The 25,163-nt window shown below is 39.3% G+C and overlaps 1 protein-coding gene across 1 annotated transcript in view; it reads left to right on the forward strand.

Moving 5' to 3' along the window:
* The window catches only part of C19H8orf34 (chromosome 19 C8orf34 homolog), a 253,026-nt gene that overhangs the window by 132,974 nt on the left and 94,889 nt on the right, over positions 1–25,163 (forward strand). Inside the window, 1 exon segment of the mRNA XM_054708756.1 lies at positions 20,061–20,196. Coding sequence (XP_054564731.1) covers positions 20,061–20,196 — 136 coding nt within the window.

Below are 25,163 nucleotides of genomic sequence, written 5' to 3' on the forward strand. Positions count from 1 at the left end.
TGTGTTCATATGTATGTGTTCTATGAAAAGCTGCTACAGGCTGACTCCATTTTTTGTCAGAATGTGTTCATGGAAACCACATATTGAATCTGAGACTCATAAAGCAGATCATTTTTCCTATCCAAACAATGTTATAATTTTGGATTGAATTTAAGACACAACATCAGATAAATCATAGCTATAATCAACACTACAATGCAAGGGGGAAATCGGTTACTAAAAAACCTTATAATAATTAAAATAGAATTATATGAAAATATTATGAGCTGTGGATAATAGTATTATGTAAAACAATTAGAGGTGGGACTTCAATGTACTACAAACTGTACTAGTATATAAAAATACCCTACAGACAACTTGGTTATATCATAAATTTGGCTAAATGTTAAATTTTGATAACTATGAATTTTACTTGCCCTTTTGAAATTAGAAAAAGATTTTAAGGAATAAATTGAATGACCAGGTCTCTTAAAATAAGGTAGTCTTGAATTTTAACTGATATATATATATATTTTCAGGTTATTTAATGTAAAACTACCTATTAAAGTAATTCTTTAGAATTTCACTAGGAATTTCATTCCACATAATTTGGAGAAAAGAAAAATTGCTTGACTGTTTCATTTATTACCTATAGCTGTGTAACAAATGACCATATGTCTAACATTTTAACACAGCACACATTAATTATCTCACCGTTTTGTTTTGTTTTTTGGGGGGATCAGGAGTCCAGGCACAGCTCAGCTGTGTCCTCTACTTTAAATATTCTTACAGGCTGTAATCAAGGTATCAGCAGGCCTCCTGATGAATCTCAACTGGGGAATAATTTGCCTCCAAACTCACAGTTGTTGGCAGAATTTAGTTTCTAAAAGGTTGTTGGACTGAGGGCTTCAGTTCCCCTGAGCTCCATGTCACCTGGGCCTCCCTGACTTGTTTCATCAATATGCAAGCCAAAAAAGCAATAGAGAAAGTGTGCTAGCAAGATAAAAGGTATAGTTTTTCATAACCCAATCCCAAAGTGCCCTCCAATCAACCTAGCTTCCTTCTCTTAGTTAGAAACCAAGTCCCTATGTTCAGCCTATCTTCAGTGGGTGAGAATTACTCAAGGGCATGAGTACCAAAAAGCAGGGGTCATGGAGCCGTCTTTGAGTCATGCTGGCCCAGATGTGTTCATCATATTAATCTCATCTCCTCTTGTTTTCTTTCGCATGTACAGTGCTCTTGCCGGGCAAAGAAATCACAGCGATCTGAGCAGGAAAGGAACCAGAATGTGTGTGTTGCTTACACAGCAGAGCGGTGGGTTGATGGTATGCTCATAGGCATGAGGCTTTCATAATACCAAAAGGCATTGTAATGAATGGCCATGACAGAAAATACTTCATGAGGGAGATAAAACTCAAGGTGGAATCTTTGTTTGATTAATCATGGTGTTGAGTGGGGATGCAAACTGTAAGTAGGTTCAGTTGTACTTCAAAAGGACTTCAGATGAGGCCGCAGTCAGGAAATGAAAGGTGGGAGAATGGAAGAAGAAGATGGAATGCAAACTATGAAGCAGCCATAGGGGGCAAAACGTTGTGAAAGATCCAAGATGTTTAAAGGTGATTTAAGGGAAGTTTTGCTGTGCAAAGTTCAATTTAACTATCTCTTTCATAGTCTCGTGAAATTTCCTGTCAAAATCCCCATTCCTAAGATATTATTTGGGGTGAGGGTACAATGATGAGATACTGAGAATGGTTAATGGTGTTAAAGTAAAAGCAGAGTAGCCCTACCAGACTAAGTCATCTCTGTGTAACGTAGAGTTAATTAGTAATGTAGTGTGAGTAGGGTGTTGTGCTATGTGGCTGGATGACCTGATCTCAAATCCAGGCTGCACCACATACTAGCTGTGTAATTTGATCGAACTAAACTCTAACTCCAGTGTCAGATCCCATAATTCAAACTTGGTTCATTCCCCCACCCCCGTTATGATAACAAAGTATGTCTGAAGACATAGCCGGGTGTCTCCTTGTGATAGAGGGAGGAAGAAATCACCCATGGTTGAGAACCAATGCCTTATAAGGTTGTTGTGAAGGGAAAAATAAGGTGTAATATGTGAAAGCACCTAAAAGAGTGATTAAAACTTAATAGGCACTCAAAGAGTGATAACCGTCCTTTAAAATTTGACATTGGAGAGTAGTATCTTACATATAGAGTGAGCTAGTAGAAGTTTATTGAAACATGAAAAGCAAGTAATACTGTGAAAAATAGTAATAAAATTATTTGAGAAACCATTTATAGTAAGTATTTGTATGTATATATAAAAGCTGATCCTCAGACCCATCAGGCTTTAATTGCTATCTCTTCCAATTAATACTGTGCACTCTGGGGAAATCATTCAGGCTTTCTAAGGGACCTTATCTATAATATACCTTACCTATAAAATGAAGATAATAATGACATGTATATCATGTGTCAGGATGATTCATTCAATATATACCTATTGAGCACCCATAAGTTCCAGGAACTATACAGAAAATGTGAGACAGTCTCTGCCCTCCTAGAAATTTCTTAGTGTCAAATGATGAACAGTAAATATATAATGTCATTCTAGGATATAACAAATATTACGGAGATATTGATAAAAAAGATTAAATAATAGAAGATGCTCTTGTAGGATACTCAAGGAAATTCCCTCTTTGAACAGAAACTTGAAGAAAAAGAAGCCAGTATGGTTTTATTTGATGTAAGGACATCCTAGGTAGAGGGCACACCAAGTTAACATCAACATCTTTGGATTGCTCTATATGGAATATTATAGCCAATTTGTAGATATTTAGATTTTTATATTTTTTCTTTATCACCAAAAACCCATTTTTTGAAAACTCAAAAAAACTTATACAATGTAGGATGTGAGATGAAGTTCTCAGGTGCCATCAAGCTGCATGCTATTAAAGAACAGTTCCAGAGGCAGCTCTCCAAAAAAATAGAACAGAGTTGAAAAAGGTTTTGTTAAATTTCATTCGGGGTGGCACTGCTTCGTGTCTGGAAGTGTAAGAGATGAGAAAAGCATGTGAATTCCAAGAAAGCAGCACAGAACGGAAAGTGGATTTACAACGTGTCAGACAGGGTGGCAACATCTTGTGGCGTGTGGCTCGCATGTCAGGATGGGAAAGGTATGTCCTGTGCCTGCTTCTCGCCTGTGGCACACCACAGGGAGAATGAGTCGGCAACCACAGCCAAAACACATCAGCAGCAATTTTAGTGTATGGCCAGCCACAATCTTCTTCTTTTTAATTTTTTTCTAAAATTTAATTATTTTTCTTATTTATCTCTAAGAGCTGAGCATAAGACAGAAATAAAGGAAGTTTTGAAGGGAGATAACAGTGGGTAGCTATGATGCTTAATACAATTTTTAGATTTATCATACTAGATTTAGAATCCTACCACTTGTGATAAGCATAATAAATTACTTTCCTTTCCCCCTCCTTTTACCTTTCCCCCTCCTTTTTAATATGCATTGAGTTGGTTAATATTTGCTTCATTGAGAATATTGCATGATGGGTTGAAAATCTCAATATCAGTAGCACAAATTTCAGAGATGGAAGTTCAAAGAGAAATGAAATGTAGGACAGTTGAAGCCAAAAAAAGTCTACATGATCAAGGGTTTAGTGAAGAAAGAATACTACCAAAGCTTAAGACTTAAGCAAAAATAAAGATAGAATATAAGAAAAGGAAGAGGAAGGAAGGAGGTAGTGGAAGATGTGAACCATCCAAGACTTGTAACATTTGAAATCCAAGAAAAAGGTAAACTAAGAATAAATCTTGAGTTCAATCACTAATATAATATCAATTTAGTTTTGTGTGTCTGTGCAATGTATATAAAGTAAACTGACTTCAGGCAGAGTCAACTTGACTAAAGATGAGTTTAGAGCATGGGTACAGAAAACTTAACTGCTAGCATTGGGATTGTAACAATTAGTGTATGAATTTATTGTGCTTTCACCAAAAGGCTTTTTTTGAGTTAGCACATTCTATAACCAATGCTAAAACACTCATCCATTGGAATTCAATTAATACTCATGGTCTGGATAAAGAATAAAAATACCATCAGACATGGTACAGGGTACAATGATTAGGTTAATGGTCAAAGATCATTAACAGTCAACAAATTAATACAATGCACATAAGAAGGTCTTAACATAGGACCTTATTTATTTGATCCAGAGTTTATGGGAATATAAAGATTGTATTAAAGAGGGTTAATCATTAGTTTTAAAACAAGAAAAAATAAGTGTTAGTATAGTGAATCACCTATACCAGCTGAAATAATGCTTGCTCTAACATAATGGTGCTTAAAAGAGCCAGCCATCTTCCATAACCAAACTATTGGGTTGAGAAATGCTTTCTCACTATGGAGAGGTAATAATTATATGAGTGCTTTAGGGAGAGATACAGCCCAGGGGAAGTAAGACAGAGTAAATACACTTCTAAATGGCAGTTAAAGTGATAAGCTTTTGTAAGCAAGATATAGCAGTGGTTTTCATATTTGAAAATCATCACACATTTTTTGCCTATCAGTCTATACAGTTAATATTTTACCTAATCCAGCCTTTTGAAAAGATTAAGCAACCGTTCCCCAAGACTACCTAGATATCATCTTTGCCTTGTTCATGTCTACACTGAACATGTTGCCTGGTTCCCCTCACTTTCTGTTTTCCAGTTGTATTCCTGAAGACTTCTACTTCTAAGCTCTTTTCAAATCTCCTGTATATGCCCCTCAAACCTGGTCCCAATACCATGCCTCTGACACTGTCTCTAGATTTCTGAGTTGGTCACACTGTGTCCTCACTTCAATTAGGGCTGTAACTGGGCTCAGTTGTACCAGGCCAGTCTGCATATATAATGTGAGTCCACATGCCTGGAATTTCAGTGATTTTTACTGAAAGAGAATTATACACAACCTCTATCTGTCAAACCTTCAGAGGATAACAAAAGTTTCATGAAAAAAAAGTTAATTTTTGTGTGTATATAATATAATCTCTTGCATTTTGTGGTGGGTGAAATTTAAGAAAAATAAAGATGCACTCCGTTGCAGAAACCAGACTTTGGGGAGTGTTTGGGTTTGAATTTGCTGGAAGCACTGACATTTTCTTCCAGATTGGAAGGAGAAAACCACTCCCAGATGTCTTAATTTGTCTGACTAACAGAAAAGCCTTCACAATTTATATAATGATGGGTTCAATTAGCACAAGTCTTGTGATTCATTTGCAATCTAAGTGAACAAATTCTAGCCTATAAATATTTTCAAATGTTTGTGGTCATCATGTGTTTGGCTATTGATAGTCAAAGAAATTAAACAGGAATTGGTAGCTAAAGGATATCTCAGGAAGTTTCTTGCTCCTTTCAAGTTAGGATAGAAGACATAGACTACATGTAAACTTAAATTTACATAAACATGGTTTGTAACTTACTGGTGTAATCACTTTCTTTGTTTATTGCTCTTATGTGGTCAAGGAAAGTAAATATTCTGTAACATTCTCTTATGTTATTAAAAAGGGAAAATTCAGCATAGCATTTCAATTCCACAAGACTTTTTTTTTTCAAGTGCAATTCTAACTTAAATGCTTTAAATGAAGGATATTTTGTAAAAATTACAACCTAAAATTTCTGCTCTCTACCACTTTGTTCTTAATATTTATGAATTTGGTTAAGTTGTATTACTCTGATGTTCTAAGAAAGAATGCTGAGCTTATATTTGAGGCATGGTTGTAGAAAGAGGGAATCAATGGAAGCATGGCCTGAACCTCCTTCTTCCACCTTTCAACCAGAATTTGTCCCAGGAAAGTGAATTATGCTTCACTCTATATTCTTTCTTTTCCTCTTAAGGAATTATAGCTGTCTCACATAGCAAAAAAGTTTTCATAAATATTATATTTAAGCTTGTCTGATTTCTTATATGTTTTCTTAACATTTATTTTATTTTTAATAATTCACTCAGAATGTATAACATCTGCATAAAATACTTGAACAAATCAGCTCTATTGACGTAAATCAACAAACCAATTGCAGTGCAGGGAGAAACTGCCATATAACTCTTGTGTAACCATCATTGAATCACTGCGAAGGGACTTGTGTTTGGAAAGTTTTTAATTTTTTGTTATGAAGTTCCTAGAAACAGATGTGAAAATTCACATTGTCTAGATCAGGCAGCTGTAAATTATTTCATGGATTACACTTGAGTGAAATAAAAGTCCTGGGTTTATTTCATCAAGGCAGCTGTTATTTCCTTAAATTAACTCAAAACAATTCTTTGCTTGATTAATTCTTGCTTATTTGGATGGTATAAAGATAAAGTGCTGACATGTCTGTAGTTTTAAATTTGTTCATTTTTATCAATTAGTGTCCCTGTGACTCAAAAGATGCATCACAATTTTATAGGTTACTTTAACAAATAAATTACTGCTTTGGGCTTTCTATTGTAAAAAAAGTAGATATAGTACTCTCTTCTTTTACAGATAATATTCGTGTAATGTACACATTTTTCTTGTAAAGAAAGTTAGGCATCGATGTCACTGCTTGATTTTAACTGCTAGGCTGATAACTATACCAGCTTTTCTCAGCCATCTGGTCTGTCGCTCCATTTCACACTCCCTCCCTAGCTCCAGACTTGTTCTTCTGTCTACCAAATACCCATATGGCTATCTTAAAGGTAACACCATCTCAGCATGTGCAAAAGCAAAGGATTATTATCTCTTCCTGTATTTCCTAAAAGTGGTCAGATGGAGAAACATGTTAGGATTTCTCAATCAATAGTTCACTACAACCTACTGACCCTACCTCTGCAATTACTCTCTAGTATATTTCTGTCTTTTCCTGTTTCACCCTTTCTCCAGACCCTCAGAAGCTTATACAGGCAGCATTGATGCAGGCTTCTTCCTGCCTCATCTCCCTGGTTCCAAATTGTGTAGGTAAGTGCAACAAGTGTATTTCTTCAAAAACCCATTCTCCAAAAGCCAATCCCAAGCAAAGATCAATTGATCAAATAATTAACAAGGATTATCAAATCATACAAAAGTTTTCTAGTCAGTAAATATCAACAAATGCCTACTCTGTGCTGGATACACTTGTAAAACACTGAGATTATGATAGTAAATGAGAAAGACTTACTTCCTATGTTGAGGTATCAGAAAAGAAACAAAATGTTAAAATTAAATGAATAACTGTAGGAGTGTGTGTATGTGTGTGTCTGTATATGTACATGTATGTTTTGTTTAAGTATGTGTGTATATATATATTTACAAACACAGAGCTATATAGACATATATATCTATCTTTATTCCTGATTAATATATATAGTCAGGTAATAAGTACTGTGGGATAAAAATGAAACCAAATAGTAGGATAGCAAGTAATGAAAGTAAATATTCTTTTAAATAGAGACAATGAATATGATTATATTTTTTTCATAAATATTAATGGATATATTGAAATGTGTTCGGGAAACCAAGATGGCGGCATAGGTAAACACCTGAACTTGCTGCCTTGCACAACCACTTCAAAACTACAACTGTATAAGACAAAACGGACATCATCCAGAACCACAGGAAGGCTGACTCAGTGGAAATTCTACAACTAGAAGGGAAGAGAAAAGCACACTGAGACTCAGAGGAGCTGCAGAAGTAAAGTACGGAGGTACGGAGGCGTGCACATGGAAAGGGCTGGCAACTGAGGACGCAATTGTCTTTTTCAATCGGGAGGGATATACAAGCTCCAAACTGCTCTGAACTCCAGTTCTGGGTGAGTCTCTGGGGTCCCAGACTCATACGGGGGGAAACTGGACTGTCTGGCATTGGGCCGGAACATGAAGGCGGCTTTTTCTCAGAGGTGCTTGCAGTGATTACTATGGGACACTGAGACCCAGGGGCCTCTTAGGGCAGGGCTGAAGGTCAGCCATTGCTGTTTACTCAGCCCTGTTGACTCCCTGAGACCATGCCCCACACAATTTACAACCCTACCCCAGCTGTGCACAGAGGCTTTTGCATATGAATGGCCTGGCCCTTGGCAATCTAAAATTACCTAACAAACTGCAGCTAGGTCAGAGATCCCCAGAACTTCCAAAATAAGGCCCAAGGCTCCACAGCAGCTTGCATTGCTTCACAGCTGGACCTCATCTGGGCACCTCCAAAACCCAAACAAAGAAGAGGAATCTGCAGATCTCTCTGTAGCTCCTGCTGGGTGGCCTCAGGTACTGGCTGACTTTGCACCTTCTTGGAGATCCAAGAGCCAGTGTACCCAGTGGTCAGAGTGGAACCATCCAGATTACAACTCCTCAGATCCATAAGGGACACACTCAGGGGGCAGACACAGTGAGTACCAAAGCCCCACTGAAGCAAGTCCTGCCCCATAAGGGTGTCTCCTGCATAGAAGTTCTCCCATCATAGACACAACTGATCCTCACAGCCAATTGGCCTGGAGGTCAATTTATCCCAGTGATACCAACAACAATCAAGGCTTAACTACAACAAGACTGTACACACAGCCCAGAGAGGGGTGCACCAAGAGTGTCCACCTCAGGTAATTGGGGAGGCTGAGCCACTGGACCCTATAGGACACCTAGCACACAAAGCCACTCTATCAACACAGGGAAGCAGCCAAAATGTGGAGACAAAGAAACAGGTCACAAATGACAGAAATGGAGGAAAGCAAACTTCTGGATATAGAGTTCAAAACCACAGTTATAAGGTTTTTCAAGAATTTTCTAGAAACAGCCGATAAATTTAATGAGTCCCTCGAGGATATGAAAAAGGACCAACTAGAAATTAAGCATACACTGACTGAAATAAAGCATAATATATAGCGATCCAACAGCAGACTAGAGGATCGTAAGAATCAAGTCAAAGATTTGAAATACGAAGAAGCAAAAAACACCCAACCGGAAAAGAAAAAAGAATAAAAAACTATAAAGATAGTGTAAGAAGCCTCTGGGACAACTTCAAGCGTACCAACATCAGAATTATGGGGGTGCCAGAAGAAGAGAGAGAGCAAGATATTGAAAACCTATTTGAAGAAATAATGACAGAAAACTTCCCCTACCTGGTGTAAGAAATAGACTTACAGGAAGCGCAGAGAACCCCAAACAAGAGGAATCCAAAGAGGACGACACCAAGACACATCATAATTAAAATGCCAAGAGCAAAAGACAAAGAGAGAATATTAAAAGCAGCAAGAGAAAAACAGTTACCTACAAGGGAGTACCCATACAAATGTCAGCTGATTTCTCAACAGAAACTATGGAGGCCAGAAGGGAGTGGCAAGAAATATTCAAAGAGATGAATAGCAAGAACCTACAACCAAGATTACTTTACCCAGCAAGCTATCATTCAGAATTGAGGATCAGATAAAGAGCTTCACAGATAAGAAAAAGCTAAAGGAGTTCATCACCACCAAAACAGTATTATATGAAATGCTGAAGGGTATTCTGTAAGAAGAGGAAGAAGAAGAAAAGGTAAAGATAAAAATTATGAACAACAAATACATATCTATCAACAAGTGAATCTAAAAATCAAGTGAATAAAAAATCTGATGAACAGAATAAACTGGTAAATATAATAGAATCAGGGGCATAGAAAGGGAGTGGACTGACAATTCTTGGGGGGTAAGGGGGTGTGGGGAGTGCAAGAAGAGACTGGACAAAAATCGTACACCTATGGATGTGGACAGTGGGGTGGGGAGGTAAGGGCAGAGGATGGGGTGGGAACCGGGTGGAGGGGAGCTATAGGGGGAAAAAGAGGAACTGTAATAATCTGAACAATAAAGATTTATTTAGAAGGCAAAAAAAAAAAAAAGAAATTGTTCTTATTTGCATCACTGTAAGGAAATCTTTAGTCTAAAGCTATATGATATAACATAGTATAGTTTATTTAAAAACATAATTTTATTAAGATATTCATGAAATATTTGTTCTAGAACAGCACTGTCCTGTAGAAAAATATAATGCGAACCATCAATTGAAGTAATGTGTAATTTTAAATTTTCCAGCAGTCTAATAAAAAAAAGGAAAAAGAAACAGGTAAAATTAATTTTAATACATTTTTATTTAAATCAGTATATCCAAAATATTATTTCAACACATAGTCCATATAAAAAGTTAATAATCAGATATTCTGTATTAAGTCTTCTGAATACTGTATGTATTGCACTATTACAGCATATCTCAATTTGGATGAGCCACATTGAAAGTTCTCCATAGCAACATGTGGTTAGTGACTAACGAATTGGAAGATACAGTTCTAGGTTATATTGGCTATGTTGACTATATTTAATATATTTTTGATATTTAGTTGAATATGTAATTGTATAGTTTTAAATAATATGTTAATGAGTAGTGAATTTATAGCTGTGAGGAATATATTTATAACCTAATTCATTGAATATATTAGTTGAATATGTATTTCAATGAAGACTATTTTATAGATTATATTAGTTATAATATCAACTATGTTTAAAAAGAATATTCCTAAAGTTAATATTATAAATTTAGAAAATTGTTTATTTCAATTAATACACCTATTAAGACTTGATCATTTTATCCCCCTTTGTCATTTGAGACTAAACTATTCTCTGGCGTTACATTCTGCTATCCCTATACATCTCAGGTTATCCTATCTAATAAAAGAGTAATATGCAAATAGACCATCACTCCAAAACACAAGATGGCTGCCCCCATTGGTCAAAGATGGCTGCCCCCATGTGGACACAAGATGGCCACCACAAGATGGCCAGCAGGGGAGGGAAGTTGGGAGGGTCCAGGCCTGCAGGAGAGGGCAGTTGTGGGTGATCAGGCCAACAGGGGAGGGCAGTTGGGAGGGACCAGGTCTGCAAGGGAGGGCACTTGGGGGCGATCAAGCCTGCAGGGGAGGGCAGTTAGGGGTGACCAGGCTGGCAGAGGAGGGAAGTTGGGGGCGACCGGGCCTGCAGGGAAGGGCAGTGGGGGGGACCCAGGCCTGCAGGGGAGAGCAGTTGGGAGGGACCAGGCTTGCAGGGGAGGGAAGTTAGGGTGACCAGGCCTGCAGGGGAGGGCAGTTCGGGTTGACCAGGCCTGCAAGGGAGGGTAGTTAGGGGTAATCAGGCTGGCAGGAGAGCAGTTAGGCATCAATCAGGCTGGCAGGGGAGTGGTTAGGGGGTGATCAGGCTGGCTGGCAGAACCTGTTAGGGGCAATCAGGAAGGCAGGCAGGCGAGCAATTGGGAGCCAGCAGTCCTAGATTGTGAGGGATGTCTGACTGCCCTTTAAACGGGCAGTCGGACATTCCTCTAGGGGTGTCAGATTGGAGAGGGTGTAGGCTGGACTGAGGGACACCCCCTCCCCCCGCCATGCATGAATTTTATGCACTGAGCCTCTAGTAGTCATATAAGATGCATAATATTTCCCAAAATACTATGTACTTTCAAATCTCTGTGCTTTTTCATGTTATTTTGTTGCTCTGAAAGGTCCTTCACTACTGGGTTTGGCTTGTATACTTCTATTTACCTGTTACCCAACTTATTGATCTTACTAATGATTCTTTATCATTTAGGTTTTCATCAGAAAACTGAAACTATTCTGCTTCATTAAAATAAAATAGTGCCAAATGCTCATAGACAATATCTGTAATTTTTTAAAACTCAGTTAATTGCTTTCCTATTTGTTTTCTATAACATTTGAAACATTTATTTTGTATGTGTGTGAGTGTATGTTTTTTGGGGATAGATTATATGAAAGCTATCTACTTTCTTAACTGTACATTGCCATTCACTAGTTAGTTTGATTTCAGAGTATCAAAATAGAGCAAGTATATTTTTAAAAATTCCCATCAGGTAATTTTTTACATAATATTTCTATACCATTTTTAGTTTAAGAATTATGAGATTCTTTGGTTAAAAAAGTATTTTTTATTGCTTCAAAGACACTTTTAGTTGGCCAGTCTCTCCTTATACTGAATTTGTATCTACTTACCACCCAAGAGGGTATATATCTGCTCTACCTATAGCACCAAATTGGGTGTGGGGGAATATCATGGGAAATATTTTATTTAGGGAAATAGCCAGGAAAGGAAGGGAGGGAGGGAGGGAGGGAGGGAGGGAGGGAGGGAGGGAGGGAGGAAGGAAGGCTGATACCATTGATATTCTAAGATTCTAAGTTTCTGTACTTAAAACTGTTCCTGGCATTTTGTCCCCTAACATATCCAGCATTAAACATTCCTTGGACAAGCTCTTACTCAAATTCTCTAATGTGTTTTTATCCTCTCAATTTATGCAAACTTTCTAAATTTTTCTAGGTTTAGGCATTTTGATTTATTTCCCTTGCTTATTTAATCCTAGACACCTGCTCCCTTTAAAGTTATTAAGGGAATGGAACTATGAAGGCCTAGATTTGTATTTTATTTTTATTCTTTGTAAACCAAACACAGATTATTAGCAACCTTCAGTGACTAAACAGGATGCAAGGTTCTTTATAGTTGTATCACCCTTTAAAGCTCGGTAAGGAAGTTTATTTGTTTTCTTTGAGAGAATGAATGTTAGTTAACAAATGAAGAAATTAATATTTGTCCAAGTAAGACCTCTCCCAAGCCTAGAGGAATCAATTTCACTGCCATCATCACAGTTGCATCTGATACTTTCATGCCATAGCAGGTGCTGAGTTTCAGTTTGCAGCAACCTGAAGTCTCAATGAACAAGCAAATAAATTCTAGAAGGCTTCTTACTCGAGGATTCTCTCTCCCCTCCACCCAAATGCTGTGAGAGTTATTCTGAGCTGTATAAAAAGAAGTGAGACCCAGTCTGGCCAGTGTTGCGCAGCTGGTTGGGCATAGTCCTGTGCACAAAAGATTGCCAGTGAGATTCCAGGTCAGGGCCCATACCTAGGTTGCAGGCTCGAACCCCAGTAGGCAGCATGCAGGAGGCAGCAGATCCATGTTTGATGCTTTGCTTTCATAACTATGTCCTTCTTTCTCTCTCCCTCTCCCTTCCTCTCTTTCTAAAAATCAATTAAAAAACAAATCTTTAAAAGAAGTGAGACCCAAGATGGGGATACGGTGGCTAGGCAATCTTTAAAAATGAAATTATCAAATTCATGTGTTGTTACTTTCTCTACATACATCAAGCAACCTACAAATGCTTAGATAATTATCATGAAGCTCCATACCCTTGTGCTTTATATTATTAGTAGAAAAATGATGCAGAGGCAAGTAGGGAGTGAGGATTTGGCCTCGAAGGTAAGGGGTAGCCATCATATCTATTCCCTGATGTAGAATAAACCACATAATTTTTTCATGTCAGTATCTATAATAACTCAGTACTCACTTCATTAAAAAGTCACTGGGGTGTACTTTGCAGCTCAAAAAATAAAACTAAGGGAGCAACTTTTTGGTTTAATTCATAGCAATATAGCCTTCAAAAGATTACTTCATTTAAATAGTCTGCATTTAAACATTCAATTTTCTATTTTTATCAGTATCAGATATGCCTTAAATCCATCATAGAATTGTAATGGCAGAGTTTGAGAGAAGCTAAGATTTGGACTCGACTGGAGAGATCATTTAGTACAATGCTTAGCAAAATTCTAGGTCAGCCACCATAATTACCCAACCTCTACTTTAAAAACTTCATGGATGGGGTACTCACATCTCCCTCATGACACTGCTCAATATGCCTTTGAATAACTATAAATGTAGGAAGATTGTTATGTAGACTCAGAAATACCCTTCCCTCTTCTTAGACCCATTTCTTCTCTGAAGTCACAGGGGGAACTGTAATATGTGATATCTCTTCTGCATGAAATATATTTAAAGGTTGCCATGAAGGAAATAAATGAAGACCTTTAAACTGAGAACAAGCAGAGGCTATTTATTCAGAGCTCCTTATAGCAAGGTAGTCACCCACCATCACTTGTAATTGCCAGAGACCCAAAAGCAGGTAGGAAAGTGGGAAAGCTTTATAATGAAAAAATAAAAAAGGAAGGCTTGAGATATGTTCTGATTGGAAGTTGACCTGGGGAGACTAGAGGCCGGCTAACTAGAAGCAAACTATCTCATACAATTGATTTGGGGAGCATATTTGGCTATTTTTTATTGGTTCTGAGTTGGCAATGGGGGTAAAGGAGGGGAAGCTGGTTTATATTAACCAAGTACTGAATGTTTTGGGCCAACTGCTGCAGAGATTGTGGTTTGGCCTCTCTGGTTAATCCCAGCAGAGCTTGTAGGTCACTGTTCTAAGATCATATGTGATCAGTACAGTGTGTGTTTACTACTATATATTCAATCTCTCAGGTCCCTCTTTTGGTTATTCTCTTTCTTGCAGGAAGTTGGCCAAAAGGTAAGACTAGAGATCCAGATCTTCACTGCTTGATGAGTATTCACTCATCTCCATAGTCAGGTTTATCAAAAGAGTTTAACTTTTTGATGTTGTATTAACATGGTGATCATCTGATGAGGCAGTGCTGTACAGAAGCTTTTAAGACCCGTGTCAGCACTAATATGATAGATGATAGAATTCTATGGACTGGTATTGTGACCACTAAAAGAACAAGGACCATTAACAGTCTATTTAAGGATATTAAAATTTAAACTTCTTTTAAAAAATAAAACTGCTTCAGAAAGTCACACCACGGACAACAGAACCAATTACTGTGTGATGCAGTGTAATCACGTGCTAATGGTCCCCTGAACATTGTCTACGAGCGGTGACTATTGGATTTAAATATGTAGACTATAGCCCTGGCCTGTGTGTCTCTGTTGGTTGCGCATCCTTCTGTGTACCAAAATGTTGCTGCTTCAGTTCTTGACCAAGGCACATACCTAGGCTGTGGGTTAAGTCCCTGGTTGGGCTGGGTACAGAAGTCAAACAATGGATGTTTATGTTACTCTCTCTCTCTCTCTTCCTTCCTCTCTTTATAAACAATCAATAAAAACATATTTTTAAAAAAGAGGGAAAAAATGTATCCAAAACAAAAACCTAAATTGTTCAATCAAGGCCAAGAAAACAACCCCATAGGTCAGTGGTCGGCAAAACTCATTAGTCAACAGAGTGGCAAATCGCTGCTCGCGAGCCGCAGTTTGCCGACCACTGCCATAGGTCATAAGAGATCAATCTTAAAGAGTCAGGTAGCTTTTTCCTTAAGGTGATACACTCTTTTATACCTTAGCTGTTTCATTGAGCCAAATACAGCAAGTAGTATTATCAATGGCACAGATACTACCATGACTAGTGAACATGAAATCTAGATTGTTCATCACTATTTTTGCCAAGGCATTGAGACTGATCTATATTCATCTAGGGTAGAGGTAATATTATTTATAAGTTCCGTCAGAGTTAAAATGATACATGTTTTACATATCATGTTTGAATGATGCCTATTATTGGAAACTAGGGCCCAGTGCATGAATTCATGCACCTTGAAAGGAACTGTGGGCCATGAAGCTGTGGTGGGCACAGGGGCGGGTCTTGGCCCATCCTCCGCACCATGGCCCCCGGTCCCCTGTCTGCCGGCAGCCTGGCTCTGTGCTGATGGCGCCAAGCGATTGGGACTGGCACTGGGCACCAGCAGTGGGTGTGAGCAGTGGCGCCGGTACCAGCTGTGGGTGTGAGCAGGGCCGGTGCCAGCAGTGGGTGCGAGCGGCGACTCTGGTGCTGGCAGTGGGTGTGAACAGGGCCATCGCTGGCAGCGGGTGCAAGAGGTGGCTGCCGGCCCCAATCATCCCTCAGGAGCAGGGGGAGGTGGAGAAGCCCTGAAGGGTGATCGGGCCGGCAGTTGCTGCTTGCACCCACTGACGGTGCCAAGTGATCGGGGCTGGTGCCGGGTGCGAGCGGCGGCTCCAGCGCTGGCAGCGGGTGTGAACGGGGCCTGCGCCAGCAGCAGGTCCAAGCGCTGGGTGGGACCATAGCACACAGGAGCAAAGAATTTTCAGTGACCACCAGAGGTTCGCCCTGATGACAGCGACCGGCACCCTGCCTTGGTCTGGCGCCCCCACTCACCTGCTCCACTATCACGTCCCGGCCAATGCCCGCCATGATCCACGCGTGCCCCCTGGTGGTCAGCGCACATCATAGCGACCGGTTGTTCGGTTGTTCCGCCATTCAGTCTATTTGCATATCAGGGTTTTATATATATATAGATACTGCTTCATTTGTATAAACAATGAAACAGTAACTCCCCTAGGTAAAGTTCCTGAATAATCAGGGGTAGCCTCATTTAGAGCTCATGTCTGAATTATAATTTCCAGTTTGATGATTTATAGAATTAGGGTGCCTATATACAGATAATTTTTGTAATACTATTCCTAAAGTGCATGAGTTATTAGTATGAGGAAAGTGATCCTAGCTATCCTGGCTGCAAAGGAAGTCCAGTAGTATCTGGTAGGAACACACAGGTACCCAGGGAAAAAGGAATTATTCATGACATGGCCTTACATTAGCTGAATAATCTGAGATTGGTGGTAGACTGATTATGCTCCAATCTAGAAGAGACAGAAGAGGAAAAGGGGCCATCATGGTTGGGCAGCAACCGGGAGTCTACAGAAAATGAGAATAATGATTGTAAGTAAGTAGATGAAAAACAAAATAGGAATTAGTAGGGGTTTTGATCCACCATCTTGGGCAGAAACTGTCCACTCTCTGAGGGTCATTGGACTTTTCTAAAGAATCCTGTTTGAGGTTCCCTATTATAATAGGCTTCTTGTTTTGTTGATTCTGGATTGCTTCTTTAGTTGTGAAATGTGAATCCAAGGGTTTACTCCAGAGAGTTTTACTTCTGTATTAGTAATTTATAGTATTTGATAAAATCCCATCTATGAAGTTCAAGAGCAATTTTTTTTCAAATGTATCTTCCAATGGACAAAATATCATAATTGAATATTACGAAGAGCCTGTAAGAAGGTATTTTGAATATGACCCTAACCTCTTGGTGATAGGACTGAGTAGGTACATGGGTCCCATGCAGTATTTTACAAGGTGTGATACAGAGTAGTGCTCAGCATCAGGTGAAATCCTGAAGCACATTGGCCCTACAGTTACCAGTTCATAGGGAAGTAAACAATGTGTTCCCAGGGAGTGGACCATACTGATTAAGGGTGAGTGGGACTACCTTTGCCCATGGGAGCGCAAGGATTTCTGAAAGTTCGGTTAAGTTCATTTAAGAATGTTATTGATTCCACCTTTCCATGGTTTCTGAGTAACGAGTTCTTTAATGTTTCTTGGGAAGTGTGTACCTTGGGTCCTTGATATAAAAGTTTGTATTCCCAAGATTGAAAACAAAAAGTCAGGCAGCTTTTTAGCAACTATAAAGACTGTAGCTTTTTGCCAAAGAGATGTTTCAACCCTTCCTGAAAATAAACATATAACTAAAACATTAAAATCTTGTGTAGTGTGAAAGCTGCTTAAAATTCATGCAAAATTCAAAGAGCCCTTGAAGATTTTGTTCCTGGCCATATCCCATCTTACAGTTTTTCTAGAATTGTGTTGTTGACAAAAGAAAACATGACTAAAAATTGACCTCTACTGTCTTTGAAAGTTTACCCAGTCATGTTGATTTCACACAGTAAGCAATTTATCTGTATCATGATGAGTAGTTTCATGGAGAAATTTAGCTACTATCCATTTGAAACTAAGTAATGTCACCCAACAGCTAGATTGAGAGTACCAAAGATTATCTGAGTGAAGCTAGAACCATATATTTTTTCTTCCTTTTTTCTAGAATTAGGGGCTGAATGTTGATATTCATAATAGTTTCTTTGAACTCCTGTAAGTATTTATCCTCAATGAGTTTAGATAGCATGATATCTATGGTTAAGGTTGCTTATTTGGCAAAATTATCTGCTAGAGTATTTCCTTGAGCTTCATTATTATTTATTTTTTCATGAGCCCCAACTTTCATAATAGCTACATCTTTATGAAATAAGAGTATATCTAAACATGTCTTAAACAGCTTGTTCACTTTTTTTTTTGTTAGTCCTCACCCCAGCATATTTTTCCATTGATTTTTAAGAGAGTGGAAGGGAGAGGGAGAGACACAGAGAGAGAAACATCAACATGAGAGAGACACATTGATTGATTACCTCCCACATGTACCCTGACCAGGGCCAGGGATCGAGCCTGCAACTGAGGTATGTATCCTTGACCAGAATCAAACCCAGGGCCCTTCAGTTCATGAGCTGATGCTTTATCCACTGAGCCAAACTGGCTGGGGCGCTTGTTCACTTTTGATAGGGTTGTTGTTTTTTTTAATTTTTTTTTGATTTTTTTTATAGAGAGGCAAGGGCGAGTGATAGAGAGTTAGAAACATTGATGAGAGAGAAACATGGATCAGCTGCTTCCTGCACACCCCCCACTGGGGATGTGCGCACAACCAAGGTACATGCCCTTGACTGGAATCAAACCTGGGACCCTTCAGTCTGCAGGCCGACGCTCTATCCACTGAGCCAAACCGGTTAGGGCTTGATAGGGTTTTCAGCAGAGTTGAGAACACCTTTGTTTCCAAAGCATCCCAAGTCATATTTAAAAAAAAGAAAAAGAAAAGAAAAGTGTGCCTATATATATATTTATTCTGTGGTCTTTGGATAGTTGACAAGCTTAAGTAAGTGCAATAACCCAAAGGATTGTATTCTAAAGGCAAGCTTAAGTTGGTGGTAGCATATTCCATTCCAGTTTCAAGTTTTGATATATCAACAAGTAATATTAGGTCAAATTTTGATGTACGATCTATCAACGAATAATATTAGGTCAAGTTTTCAGTTATTAAAAAACGTAAGTGAGGCAGGCAGATTTCCTAACTGAGCTAAGAAAATTGTGAGGTTCCTTATTCTGGTAGGATCAGGGTGTTGCAGTGGTGAAGAGTGATGTGAGGGAAAGTTCAGCACATTCTCATGAGAGGTTAATTAGCTAGCTGAAAAGTGCTTTATGTTCTCAGGCAACATAATGTCTGCATTGCATGAGTAACCATGAGATCAAGAGAGGAGCTTATAACTGGTTAAGCAGAATTTTGAAGTGGCAGCTATTTCCCTGAAACAGGGAAATAAGCCTTTGCAACCAGGTCAAGGAGATGCGTTTTTGATGACTATCATGAAGTTGAGTTAAAACCCTAAGTATTTGTCCAGATTACTCATGTAGATGAAAAGATTTTCCGTTGGGGATGCCTCTAGAAGGATCTATTGACAAGCCCTCTTCAGATTATAGAAGGCCAGTTCATGACTTGGACTAAGAGTCGTTACAATCTCAGGAAAATTTGTTTGCATTATCCATTTAAGCCTACAACTCATGCGAGTTGTTTTGTAAGAGCTCTACAATGTTTGGGTTGTCCATAGCCTTATCAAAAGAGAGTGACTGCCTTCCTTACACAGGTTATAAACTCAGTAATGGATTATGTTTGGCAAAATTATAATTTATCTTTTGAAACTTTATGTACCTTTTTTGCTAAGTCTGAGAGCAAGTAAATGGAACACCTTTTTATAAGATTCCTTGTTTTCTGAATAAAGCAAGAGATCATGTACTATTGTATCAGGACCAAATTACAAGGGAAACTTAGACCTTTTAAGTCTTGATTGAGAATTTGGGAAAAATAGGAATGGACTTCAGAGAACAGTATTCTCCTCCCCAGGTGAAGACAAGAAGGAAAGGTTTAGAATGGAAAAAGAGAAAGTTTCAGATATGTTCTGGTTGGAGATTGTTGGATAAGGAAGGAGAAGGCAGGCTAATTAGAAGCAAAGAATCTTTTGTAATCAGTTGGGAATATATTTGTCATATTCTGGTTTGTTCTGAGTTGTAAGTAAAGACAAAAAGAAGGGAAGCTGGTAGCCATTGACCTAGTCCTGACCATTTTGGTCCAATTGCTGCAGAGATTGTGGTTTGGCTTCCTGTAAATCTTCTCATATAATTTGTCTCTAACAACATCTAGAAATGATTAAAAGATAATTGATGCATGAGGTAAGATTTTTGCAATGTGGAAATGTAATGTTTTAACTTCTAAACTACTTGCAGACACCTGAAAACATGGATTTCTCTCTTTAATACTATTAACATTTAATTTTTCTCTCTGAAATTGTTTGTGTTGTTCCAGAGGATCTTGATGATTTAAGAATGGAGGGAGTAACTACTCTGGTACCTTCTGGGAGCAAATTTAATCAAGGTCGTGCTACTCACCCTGCTGAACTTCAGGCCAAGGTCACACTGAACATCTGTTCAAGGTGTGCCAGGTAAAACAAATTATAGGTGTCGTATATATCAATGTGATTTTGATTTAAAAAAATCTAAGGTTTTGATGAAAAGCATGTATTTTGTGTAAAGAAATTTTTTTCCTCCTAGTTATCTTCCGTGCTAACATTGGCAAGGGAGTTTGTTGTGCCATTGATCCTTGTGTCTAGTGCCACTCCGACCAACAATGAATCAAAGAGTTTAGATTGTCCTCGCTTCACGGTCTGGGACTATTTTAAGTCTCTGTCTCTGAATCTCATTTGCTGTCTGCCCTTCTGTTCCCTTTCAAAGGAGGATTCAAGGGGAAAAGTTCAAAGCTGCTTCTAAAGCACCTGCATTATGCACAAGTTTGCCCAGGTACAGTCTAAAATCTAATATTATTGGCCTCTTAACCTGCTCCTTATCCTTTTCACCTCCTGGAAAGAATTTAATCAGCTTGAGGCTTTTCAGTTTTGGCAGCTGGAAGCAATCTTTGCATATACTGTATGAGGCCAAAGAAGTAGCTTAAGTTACTGCCAAGTCAGCTCCCAGTGCGGGTCCAGCAGAAACTCACCAAATAGCTAGAATTCATTCTTCTGTAGGCACTAAATCTCATTTGCAAAGAGGCTTTTAAGCCTTTTTAAATGATAAAACAAGCCTTCCAACCCTTATGTAAATGGTGCAGATTAGCAGGAACAGTGCACGGGCTGCCCACTTTTATCTCCTTTTCTTTATGTCTAGCTATTCTATTGTACAGTGTGAGAGGGGATTAGCTGCTTGAAAAATAAGGAGGGGAAAGTGTAGGAAAAGCAAATCAGATTTTTGTAGCTTTTCCTCTTTTACTCCTTTGGGATTTTTGTTTTTAATTGTTGCACAGTAAATACAACCATGGAAACAATGCTTCAGACAAGTGATATTTGGTGAATTGAGTTTTTGGTTATGGCTGTGAAGAAAACTGGTAATATTTGTGTGGTGATAGTTATGTTACCATTGCAATCAGCTAGTTATTAGTAATAGGAAAGGAGCAAAGGGAAGGCCAGACATTATAAACACGGCCATCTGGGCAGCTTCACCAGGAAGCTGCAATTGCACACTCCCCAGGAAACCACTGGTCCATTCCCTGCGGATCACTGGGGAAGGGACCAGACAAGGGAAGATGGGCACACGCACAGTGTCTTGGGGTGACATAGAGAAGGTACTTGCCTGTCAGTCTAATTGGGGGACAAAGATCATTGTTTAGAGGGGTGGATCCCAATGCAAGCCCACAAAAAATTTGGGAATACATAATCCCCAGACAAAGAATTTCTCTCTTTTGTTCTGCTTCCTGCACTCATCCATGTTCCCTCCCTAGCCATGTGGCCCTAGAAGCTGCATGGCCCATGGCCATGTGGATCCTACACACAATGAACTGCAGCTGGGAACATAAGCTAACCTAGCCAGATGCTGGGCTGGGACTGTGCAAATGTGTAGCAGAAACTCTGAGCTCTGGCTTTAATTCTAGCTCTGCTGAAGATGAAATGGGACTTTTTCCTTGGCAGGATGGAGGGAGAGGGGACCTTGGGAACTCCGGGATCTAATTCCACAGAAATAACACTTTCCAGGATGCCTCATCCTCCTGTGAGGACCTCTGGAAATTCTTATTCCAGCAACACCCCAAGAAGTCCACTTCCACTGGCAACTGGTGGGGAAATAGAGGATACCTCACCAATAGCAGTTAGGCATCCTGAGTATACAAGGCCATCTATGGAAGAGTAGTCTGGAATTTTAAGTAAAACCTTTATTTGCACATTTGTACATTTTGTACACATTTATACATTTACAACTTGACTTGAGAGGGGTTGCTGCAAGGTCTTTCATGTCCTTTGGAGATTGGGATATGAGATGTTGGTTTTTCAAATGGGAAAACCTATGGAAATACTATGTCTTTAAACTATTGAATTTAGAAAGGACCAGATACATACTCAGCCCTAAATTATTTACCATTCATCTTCCATGTGATAGGGTTATACTGTAAATTACAATCTGCTTTTAAGGTGGTCCTTTACTGCATTTATTGGAAAAATATTCAGTTGAGTAACTGGTTATATTTATTGCCTTCTCACTATGTACCAGATGCTATTCTAAGCACGTTAAATATAAAAACTTATTTAATTCTCAGGTAATGTTGAGAGTTAGTTACTATTATTATTTTCATTTGTAGAGAGAAGAAAACTGAGGTATGAATTGATTCAATAACTTGTCTGAGAGAACACAGCTAGTAGGTAGCAATAGTTTCAAACCAAGGCAGTATAGCTTGACAGTCTCTTTGCTTAGTTGTTTTGCTGTATTGCTAAGCATCAAGCTATTCTCAGAAGTTGAAGATGGAGGCCAAAATAGCTAGAAAGAATGAGATAGGGAGAGATTTAGGTGTTTGAAATGGGAGTTCATGATTGTTTTGATGGAGCATAAAGCAATGCTGTACTTTCAAAAGCAAGATAGAGATATATTGATTCAGGGAAATGTGGTAACCAGTATATGAGAAGACAGTAGGCTTTTAATTTTAGAGTAGCTGCTACAGCCAGAGTTCAGAATGAAAGAAAAGCTAATATCAATTTTCAAGAACTATGAAGGACTTGAGATTTTACCCTATTTGCATCCTAACATGCTAGTCTGCTAATATTTTATAGATGCCGGCAGAAGACATGACATTCCTGAATCAGAGACCAAGGACTTAGTAAGCACAACAGTAACAAATATCAGAGTATTAGCATTTTCACTATATCCCTGAGGCACAAATCTCATCGATGGACACAAATGGGGCAGTAGGTTGCAGTATATGAGAGGACCCCGAGTTTAGGAAACATGAATATTTTATAATGGGAAGTTAGCATCACTCTAGAGAGAGAGAGACTCCATATCTCTCTTACAAGGCTATCTATATATATAAAAGTCTAATATGCTAAGTGTCTGACTGTTAGACCAGTCGCTATGACACACACTGGCCACAAGGGGGCAGACGCTCCAACCAGTAGGTTAGCTTGCTGCTGGGGTCTGGCCAGTCAGGAGGGGGTGAGACGGGCCAGACATGCCCTGGAGCCCTCCTGTGGACCCTCCCTGGCCCCAGTCGTGCACCTGTGGGGTCCCTTGGCCTGACCTGTGCCCTCTCGTAACCCGGGACTCCTCAGGGGATTTTGGAGAGCCAGTTTCGGCCCCATCCCTGCAGGCCAGGCCGAAGGACCCCATCGGTGCATGAATTCGTACACCGGGCCTCTAGTTTGTTATATAAAACATTCCTGAACAGATTGTCTGAAACAAAGGCTGTCAGTGTCTCCACTCAAGATACGTAGAAACATGAGAGACTTGCAGAGAACTATCCCTTGATATTAGTTAGAGTAGACTACTTGGGTAATGCATTGATGTGGTTATCGGAATTTTCCGTAATTAATTCTCAAGCATCAATTTATGTTGCTGACTCACCTCTCCTAATGTAAGGCTTTTTCAGTCTGTAAGAATAATACTTTGTAAGGCAAGGCTAAGCAGTTATCTGAAGCAGAAGTCATAAACTGAAGGACTATACAGGTTTGTGTGTTCACATAACAGAAAAAGAAAATACCACTGGATTAGTTACTAATTTTACATAAAAATTGGGATTTTTATCTTCTCTTTAAAAATCCATAAAAGTGATAACACTGGGCCCACATTCTCAAATGTTTATACACGAGCAGCGTTCCCCTCTAGAGCCATTGACCCAGTAATTCTGCCCTCGTTCACCTCAGATTGTCCGTCTTCGCTCATTTGCACTTACCGGTGTGGAGTCTGTGAACCTTTGTTTGTAACCTCTGATTTTTAGAAACATTGGAAGTGCAAAGATAAGCAGTGAATTAGGACTGGAGGAATGCAGACTGAGGAGCCTGGCTGGGCCCGCAGGAGCAGGATCTGCTGCCCGGAAGAGGCAGCTTGTACTGTCTCAGGCAGTAGGTTACGGGCAGGGATTTATAGTATCCAGACTGTAATCTTAGAATGACTAGGCAGTCTCTCAGAACTCAGAGTGAGTTGATCAGAAATCCAGCTCTGCAAACTAGATCAACATGGAGAAAATGATCATTTTACTTCGAGAACTGTGCCCATTGCCAGTGCTCTGGCACCAGCCTGGAAGAAACCTGTGAGAGGTAGATCATGCAGCCTTCATACCGGAAGCCGGACATTGGATCTGGGACCTGGGATCAGGATTTAATTCCAGATCTTGCTGGATTGGCGACCGTGTGGGGCGAATGGATAAGAAAACTTAGGGTAATCAATGTTACCTTGTACTTACCAAGACCTTACAAGGCTTTACAACAAAGACAACCTTTTTTCTGAGGAATGACAAAAATGAAATGTCCACACTCTAAAGTACCTTGTGTGTCACCTCGGGAAAATTATGCAAATATTCAGAAAATCTGGTCCCTCTTTTGTGAAATGGAGTTCATGTAATCCTGGAGGTAATTTCTGAGGAGGATGGAGAGCACTGGACAGGATGATGTGTGCAAAGGCAGCTAGCAAAGCATTCACAGTGCGAGGCGCTCAGGAACAGGGAGGGACTCTTCCTCTCACTCTGTGGGACAGTTACCATGTAAATACTTGAGCAGCTTAAAATGCTTTGAGCCTTGTTTTTTGCCCATCTTTTTGAGAGGCACAAATGACAGTACTCAGGTATGGAGGAAGACGTAGTCTCATTTTCCTAACATTCGGAAACTCCTCCTGCCTTAGGCTTCTGACTGGGGAGAAACTATGGTCCACTCTCCAGCATTTCCTGTGCTTAATAAAACAGTATAAGATGGAGACATTTTTGTCTGTTTGTTTGCTTGTTGTTTCTTGGAGTGTTAAGGTTAAGGGATCATTTTCCCCATAGAACTGGAGAGGTAAAATGTAACAAGTGAGTTAAATGGATGTGTTGTGATCTTGAAATAATACTATAGCCCCAAGATGCTATCAACAACCTCAGTATAGAGTCAATGAGACTCAAACGATG

This window comes from Eptesicus fuscus, chromosome 19, assembly GCF_027574615.1.
Source record: "Eptesicus fuscus isolate TK198812 chromosome 19, DD_ASM_mEF_20220401, whole genome shotgun sequence".
Lineage (NCBI taxonomy): Eukaryota > Metazoa > Chordata > Mammalia > Chiroptera > Vespertilionidae > Eptesicus > Eptesicus fuscus.